Genomic DNA, 8,672 nt, shown 5'->3' with positions numbered 1-8,672 from the left:
CGTGAACCCGAGTCCACTCGAGTCTATCGCCATGTTTGTTTCGCTCTCTGCGAATGGGGGGAACTGACGTCACACCTACTCGTTTCCAACGAGCACCACCCTGCTCATTTGCATTACCACAAACATCGAAAAGGCAGCCAATCAGTGGATGAGACGTCATTCGACCGAGCCCCCTTCAGTTATTATTTTTAAGGTCGACTGATATTTATTTATTTTGCTTTTAAGGTGGACTGTGTGGAGTTTTAAAAATGTCACTAAGTTACATGTCTTTTTGTATTACTAATTTAATATTTTTTTTAAATAATACATTTTGAGCTTTGACAACACAGACATATTTATTTATTTATTTATTATAAATAAAAGCTGAACGATATGAGTGCTGATCAATACAGCTGAATTCCCATATAATACATTGTCCTTTTTACATTATTTTTCATAAACAACAATCCAGATATAGTATATTGACATTTCAATTGCAATTATCTTTATTCCAATTAATCTCCGTGCCTGTATTGAAGGATAAATGGGATTCAAAATATTTTAAACTCTTGTTGTTGCTTGTTGGTGTCAAACCATAAATAGAATAGTTTCCTATAAGAGACATAATACCAATTAAGTTCACATTTAGAACAATTAAATAAGTCAATACAACTAACTGACATTCAACTATTTTAATTTAAATGAAGTGAAATACCCTACTGTCAAATGTTGTTTTGTTTTATTATGGTACTACTTCTGACAGATTAGGCGTAAACAGGTAATGGAAACATTTAAGTATGAGATGATAAGTGACAAAGACTACACAACAACACAATAACTGATCCCAACTGATGTTTTTGGGTTAAGGCTCGGTGACTCAGTTTGTTCTGCATCTGAAAGATCATTCTTTCATGTGTTTTTCTCTTTTTCCTGTGTACATTTCTATTCACGATCCATAACATACGACTATGGTGGAACATATGGAACTATATTAATCTTCTAATGTAATTGAACCCGTTTTTTAGTGAACATTAAATACCCACTTGCTCCATTCTATAGCTGCATCTTACCTTTGGACAAAAGTATGTTGGTGCTAAAAGAAAAAGAAGGAAGGAATTCGGAGTAGTCACTTGTTTGAGAAGTGCAGAACTCCTGTATTATTTTTGTTAAAATAGAGAAGAACTTGAAATTGAAAAGATTAAAACTCAAATAACTTCTTCTACTTTTGAAACATCAGTATATGTAAATGTATTTTCTTAGAACAGAGCTCCATCTTGTGGTCAAATCACACACAGTGCAGCCTGATGGACGGCTGTGGAAATTGTGAACCACATGCTATACAAACAGAAAATCAGCTTCCCATTATTAATGCTGATTAATGTGTGTGTGTGTGAGCAGCATTTTACTTTCTATCTTTATAAACAGTTGGTATTACAGTCCAGTGGTTCACAACCGAGAGTCCGGTCCCCTCCGGAGAAAATGTTTTTAAATTTCAATCTGAAAAGTAACCACAGTGCAGTGTCTGTTGTTTAACTGTAAAAAAAAAAAAAAAGTAGTAGAAAACGGTAATGTAATGTAAAGTACATCAAAAATGTACTTAAGTACAGTACTTGAATAAATGTACTTAGTTACATTCAATCACTAATTAAACAAAAGCTAACTTGACTTACAATGACATGAGATATATTTATGGGGATATTCAGTTCCTTTAGCTCCCCCTAAAACCACTAATTGTTTGTTTTAAATTTATTTTGGTGTACAAATATAACAAACAAGCTACAATATGTTAATTAATGCACTTTAGAGGTGTTGACAGGTGTGTTTTTTTTACTTTGGATAGAGCCAGGTTAGCTGCTTCCAGTCTGTATGCCATGCTAAGCTAACAGCTAACTGCTATCTACATCCAGCACCTAACGCACTTCAATCTTCACATTATAGAAATCTAAAAAGTGTATTTTTTTCAAAATGTCTTAGATATTCCCTTGAATATGTTGCTTGCTAGGTGGCTAACATGACAGAGGAACAGAGGATCTGGGCCCGTACATGTGGAGCTGAATCTAATCAGAGGAAATGGGATAAAGGTCGGTGATTGGGTGACCGAGGTGAGAGGAGGTGAGCGGGGAACGCCAGGTACAGCAGATGAGTTAAGTGGAACCAGGTGTGGAGATGCATGTTGCAGTCAGGTGATCGAGAGCGACAGGAATGTATGTCATTAATGTCTTTAAATATATATATAAAACTTGAAATATTTGACCAATCAGCATGTGCACATGCTAACAGAGCAAAAGTTTCTTGTTGGTTGGCCTGGTTTGCTAAAGTGTTTGTGGTTACTATGTGAGGGTGATTTCAGAGGCAATCATGACGCCTCGCCACTCTGCAGTACCTCAGTGACCTCTGAAGGACAGTGGACAAAGCCTCCTCTGAGTCCTCCACTGCTACCTGCTCCTCAGAGAGCAAACTGACCTCCTACTGTTGAGGTCAGCACGGACAAAGCCCTGCCTCACACTCCTCAGTCATCTGCTGCTTCACCAGAACCTCTGTGTGTGGAAATCTTCCCACACCTTTTGCTTCTGCAAATCACAGAAGCTGCAGTCCTTAAATATGTGTTCAGTAGTTCTCCTCTGCTGTTCAAAGGTTGCGACAAAGACCAGCCTCTCCCTCCTCAATCCTCTGACCGCCTCCCACAACCTCCTCACCGCCTCATCGAGCTCCTCTCACACAGTAACTGAATCCTCTACAACTTTAAGCCTTCCTCCAGGATCCACCATCAGTTTCTAGAGCTGCTGCCACGTCAGGCATCAATCATCCTCTTGCCAAATCTCTGGGAAGGAGAAAAAACAAAGGGCCGACTGCAACTTCATGTCCTCAACGTCCTTCAACTTACAAAATATGTCTCCAATGCATCAAACCCTGAACAGCTGCTCTCTGCCTCCTGTCAAAGCCTCCCATGTGAAATGTTACTATTGTCTGGATCAGATCACACTGTCCTGCCCAGTCCCTCCGGAATCCAGAGAATATCACTTTGCTCCAGAATCCACTGAATGATGACTTAAAATTATAAAAAAAAATTATGAATTTGCTTGTCAAAACAGTGAATTACTCTGATGTGCAGATGATGCAGAAGTTTCTTTTTGTTTTTCTGCCGCTCCAGGAGGCGCTACAAGAGTCTCTGTACCAACCTGCAGCTGCTATATTTAATTTATATTCCCTTTTTGATTCATGCTACATGGTGATGAAAAATACATGTAAAAAAATATTTCATTGGTTCATTGCACAGATTCAGATGTAGATTTATCTTTTATCATAAGGAGCTGTTAATATAGCGGTTTATACTTGTCTTTATTCAAGTTAAAGTAGCAAAAATACAGTGTAAAAATATTCCACTACAATATTCATTATGCAGAGAGGTCTCTTTCAAAGTATGCAAACATATATATATATAATTAAAAGTGAATTTTTTTTCTTATTGTTGTAGCTGGTTGAGAAGTAACTCATTGTGTTTAATCTACAACAATGCTTCATATTTCATCAGATGATCACCCGTTTTGTATGAAAATTCTTAATCTGCTGAGTAACTTGTAACTAAAGTTGTAGTGGAGTAAGAAAAGTACAATATCTCACTTATAAATGCAATGTAATATAAAGTGTTATGAAATGAGAATGTTGAGGTAAAGTACCTCTAAATTGTAGTTTAGTAGTATTTGAGTACATATATTCAATCCACAGGTTAAGAGGAAAGAAGAAGCAGCAGATGAAGAAGAGGAAGCTTTATAAAGGAAGAAGAAATACTTTTCATTGTTTCACTTTATTGTTATTTCCTACACCTAACAGACGAGCCTGAAATACGCACACATGCATTAGAGATGTCAGAGCAAAGAGACAAGCGCTACTGCTCCAAAATCAGACCTGACAACATCCTCACACCTGGTGATGACGTTCACAAGACACCCAGATTATCAATATCTGTATTTGGGTTTTTGTCCGATTACTGAAAAATATATGTATTTTACTCGCCTGGAAGTACAAACTGAAAAATATCTAAACACAGTTCAGTTTTCTACTCAAACAAAAAGAGACAATGTCTGTTTCTGAGATTTAAAAAAAAAAAGCCAAGTGTAGTGAAGTAACTACACCAACAACTGGGAATTCTGTACTCTGGGATTGAAAAACAAACAATTTTGGGGGTATCGAATATTATAAATAGCTTAACAAAGCCACTCAGAAGTGAAAATGGGACAATGATGTCTGAGGAGGAGGATGATGGAACAAAGAGCAAGAAAAAAAATCAAACATTAAAAATGATAATCTAAAAATGTGACTTTATGCATTTTGGCGACACCTTGTGGTCACATCATCATCCGAGGACGGTATGGTTCAGTGAGGCTGTTGAGTTACTGTAAAAACAACATGCTCAGTGTATTCAACGATTCATATGGTTACGTCCACTTAACATATATAAATTGCAGCAACCATGAAGTTGAATCACCTCCCAAAGCTGAACATAACAACCTTTTTGTTGTTGTTGTTGTATTACACAACTTAAGTTTTAAACAGAGCAGATTTGGGGTTTTTTAAACCACAGTGATTTCCTCCCCTGGGTCTCCAGGAAACTGAAACCTTAGTCAGGGGGCGACAGACGGAGACACTGCAGAGACGAAGAAACAGAAAGCTGGAGGCGGGACCAGCTGCAGGGGGAGTACTTCAGTAGAAGTAGTAATACTACAGTGTCTGCTACAAGTCCTGCATTCAATTCAGTTCAATATAATACGTTTCTAAGACGCAAAACGACACAAAGTGTCAAAACTAAAGAGCAAAAACTGTCAAAAGTTTACAATGCAGAAATACATATATGTATATATATGCATATATGTATATATATATGGATGTACATATATATATATATATATACATATATGTATGTATATACATATATATATATATATATATATATATATATATATGTACATCCAAGTTGGGACGGTTGGTTGGACAAAATAAACATTGTGACTTACATTTATGCTGCTCAAGGGACGTTTTCAATGCTTTTACATGTTGTACAGATATGTATTTTACATCCCTGCCTTCATATTAGCACTTTGTGTGCGGTTGTTTCATTTATAAGTTCACTGGGGGTCATATTTGTCTCAAACTTCTTAATTACCACTTTACTCCACTTTTGCTCGCGCTTAATGTTTTCTTTTTTTTTGTTAATGTATGTTTCCGTGTTTTAATGTCAAAAGTAGAACTTTAACAAATCCTGCGCCCTCGCCACGGAGGGGAGTGAAGAGAGAGAGAGAAGGAGGGAGGAGTGGAGAAAAATGAGAGGAGGGGAGAGCACGAGAGAGAGAGAGAGAGAGAGAGAGAGGGAGCGAGTGGGAGGGGAGGGAAGGGGAGTGGAGAGGAGGCGGGTGGTGGGGAAGCCTGGAGGAAAAACATTAGCCCCTCGTTTCTCCTGGCAGTTGTGAGATTTTTCGTGTTTTCTTTGCAGGGCGCTTTTCTTCGGCTCCGCCGCAGGACGCACCGCATCGCACCAAGGACGCACCGCACCGCACCAAGGACGCACGGTAAGGAGACGCGCTGCTACTCGCACTTTGGGTTGACCTTGGGGGCGTCAAGGAGAAGCGAGGGGAAGGTGGTCGACATGCCGAGATGGATTTTATTTTTTTTGGAGGGGGGGGGGGGGAGATGGAGGAGGAAGAGAGAAAGGCAGACAGGCGAACAGGACGCTGTAGTGAATGAAGGGCGAGCGTTGTCTGCTTCCGAGTCCTAAACTTAAAAAGTAACGGAAATAATTAAAGACCGAGTTAAAGGAGAAGAGAGTTTGCGTGTCTGGGTTGGAAAAAGTGAAAACACCTCTGCTTCACTTACTTTCTTTTCTTTTCTCTTAAAACAGCTCATCGTGGGTGTATTTCCACTTCTGTGTTGATTTTACTGAGCGTAAGCTTCTCCAAAACTTCTTACGGTCCACATTTTTTACTTAAACTTTCTCATTTTTTACTTAAACTCTCTCTCTTTTTACTGTCAAAAGTGTGTTTTGTTGTTTTTGTGCAGGATTGTTCTTTTTGCTCAGAAAGGAAGGTTGCAGTCTGTGGTGTGTTGTAGGTGAAAGTGACGGCACCGTTGTGTGTGGGAGTGTACTGACGATATGAAAACTATACAGATGATACGCTGTGTTTAACTGGCTATCAGACTTATTCAAGGAGGTATTTACTCTAAAACACATAAGAGTGTTTTACTTAAAGAAAAGTAGCAACAACTCAGTGTACAAATACTGTTACAAGTAAAAGTCCTGCATTCATAATCACAATACAAGTACTAAAGCATTGACATCAAAATATACTTAAAGTAACAAAAGTTAAAGTACTCATTATGCAGAATGGCTCATTTCAATATCATATATATTGTATTATTTAATTATAATTATTGTTGTCTTATGTCAATGGTGGAGCTGATTTAGAGTGCTTTATGTACTGCTGTGTAGCTCAATCTATAATAATACATCATCATCTATCTTTTGTATAATATATCTGAATCTGTAAAGTAGGCCAAATAAATGTAGCGGAGGAAAAAGTACAACATTTGCCTCTGAAATACAGCAGAGTAGAAATATAAAGTAGAAGAAAATTAAAACGCTCAAGTATAGTACAAGTGCCTCAGAATTGTGGTGTATAAAAGTATAGAATTTAAGTAAATGTAGTCAGTCAAAAAGGTCAGGGGCCCTGAAACGTCTGAAGTAAGAAACATTTTATATAAGTTTTGTTTCATGTCTTTATACAATCACCACTATGTTTGTGTGCTGCTATGTCATGTTAGCACTGTTTACACTGGAGTTACATCCAAAGTGTCACCTGAAACAAAACATCTGCTTCTCTTCTTCTAGCTATATCTTAACTTTTCACCCCTGTTGTTCTATTTCTATGCCCTCAACCTGAGTGATATCTTCATGCTGTAATTGATGCAGCATCACTTCCAGAGAAAAGGAAACCTACAGTATGTGAGCCCCATATTCACACCTTTATACCAGTAGAGGGATAAGGCTCCTGCCATCGTCGAAAAAAACTGAGCAACGTGATCATAAGACTGCGGGAACACTTTGTATATTTTGACTAATTAAAAATTCACCCGTACCGTTTGGAGCGGGCCACTTGCTTGCTGCGTTCTTCAGCGTTCGGACTTCAGTGACTTGAGGAAAAGTTTGGTTGTTACACCAGGCGGCTGTGGCTCAGTGGTAGAGCAGGGTCGTCCTTCAAATCAGAGGATCGGTGGTTCGATCCCCGGCTCCACTAGTCGATATGTCCTTGGGCAAGACACTAAACCCCAAATTGGTTCCGAATGTTAGATAGTCCTGATGGGCAGCTGATGGCACCTTTTAGCCCCTGTCATCAGTGTATGAATGCGGTGTGAATGGGTGAATGATGACATGTAGTGTTAAAGCGCTTTGAGTGGTCGGAAGACTAGAAAAGCGCTTTACAAGTACAAGTCAATTTACCATCAGTATGTCCAGCATCCAGCAGCTAAAGTGAACTGCAGTCAATGAGCAGCGGCTCCGCCCCCTCAGCTCCTCAGCAAGGTTTATTAATATTGAACCAAATTGCACCAAATTCGAAACAGCCCTCCACGAGGTCCCCACCAAGACACGCACAAAGTGTGAAGTCGATCAGATATGCGGTTTTTGAGATATGCGAAGAACACACAGACAGACTCACTTCATAGTTTGATGTAATGGATGAAAGGGTAACAGTTCTGGTGTAGTAGACAAAATACAACGCATTTAAAATGTCAAGACAAAAATAAGTGTAAGATCATGCTCACGGCTCTGTGAGGATGTACTGAGGCCGAGCGCTGCTATGACCTGAAAGCTAGCGTCTGTGTGCTAACATGCTTACAATGACAGAGTCGTTAGGGTTCATCCTGAAGGGAACATGAATGTCTGTACTAAATATCATGGTAATCCGTCCAAAAGTTAGCTTGACATTTCTGGCTAAAACCACAAATGTGAAACTCATGGTGGCGCTAGAGGATTTATCCTCTGGGGAACATGAATGTCTGCACAATGTTTCATGTTATTCCATCCAGCAGTTGTTGAGATATTTCAGTCTGAACCAAAGATGTGAACCACTGACAAAACAAGTAAAGGAAAGCAACAAACGTAGAGAAGAAAAACTGTAAATATGACAAAAAATATATGTACAAACCTATTAAAGAGAAGTGTTTTACTAAAGCAACACGCTGCCAAATGAGGAAAGAATGTCGTAATGAATTGAAGTGTGTGCACGATTTGAAGAAGCAGGAGTAAGATGAAGACACAGATTGTGTGTGTGTGTGTGTCTGCGTGTGTGTGTGTGTGTGTGTGTGTGCGTGCTACAGACAGTTAATAAGAAAGAAAAACTTGTGCGTGTGACTGAACCTCAGCAGCTTCGCCTAAACTGAACACTGACAGGAGGTCATTTAAGGCAAATCCTTGAATCTGATCTCGTTAACTATCGGCCATGTTGCCCTAATGAATCTGGGTTTGTGTCGCAGCTTGAAGGTTGTCCGTTGTTAGATTGATGAGACTTTGTGGTGCATGGAGGAGGTTATCGAGCGTAAAAGGTCAATCAAAATGTCGGGGTTTTATCAGGTAAGGTGAGAGGAGGAGTGGCTCCGTGGCCTGAGAGGTCAGGTGAATTATTCAGAGATTGATTGTTCGGGTC

The 8,672-nt window shown here is 39.1% G+C and overlaps 2 protein-coding genes across 2 annotated transcripts in view; one reads left to right on the top strand and one right to left on the bottom strand.

Annotated features, from left to right (window-relative positions):
* LOC137879779 (novel protein similar to human and mouse cyclin M4 (CNNM4)) overlaps positions 1-39 on the bottom strand; it is a 19,398-nt gene extending 19,359 nt beyond the window's left edge. Inside the window, 1 exon segment of the mRNA XM_068720669.1 lies at positions 1-39. This exon segment is cut by the window's left edge and continues 1,381 nt beyond it. Coding sequence (XP_068576770.1) covers positions 1-33 — 33 coding nt within the window. The 5' untranslated portion in view covers positions 34-39.
* Positions 40-5,398: 5,359 nt separating this feature from the next.
* Positions 5,399-8,672, top strand: part of LOC137879808 (phospholipid-transporting ATPase ID-like) — a 45,191-nt gene continuing 41,917 nt past the window's right edge. The window contains exon 1 of the mRNA XM_068720707.1: positions 5,399-5,543. The gene's annotated coding sequence lies outside the window, so the exon portion shown is untranslated. The remainder of the gene's footprint in view (positions 5,544-8,672) is intronic.

This window comes from Cebidichthys violaceus, unplaced genomic scaffold (genome assembly GCF_023349555.1).
Source record: "Cebidichthys violaceus isolate CVI_PGR_0920_01 unplaced genomic scaffold, fCebVio1.0.p SCAF_26, whole genome shotgun sequence".
Taxonomy (NCBI): Eukaryota; Metazoa; Chordata; class Actinopteri; order Perciformes; family Stichaeidae; genus Cebidichthys; species Cebidichthys violaceus.
The sequence above is the reverse complement of the archived record's forward strand: the minus strand, read 5'-3'. Positions and strand labels throughout refer to the sequence as shown.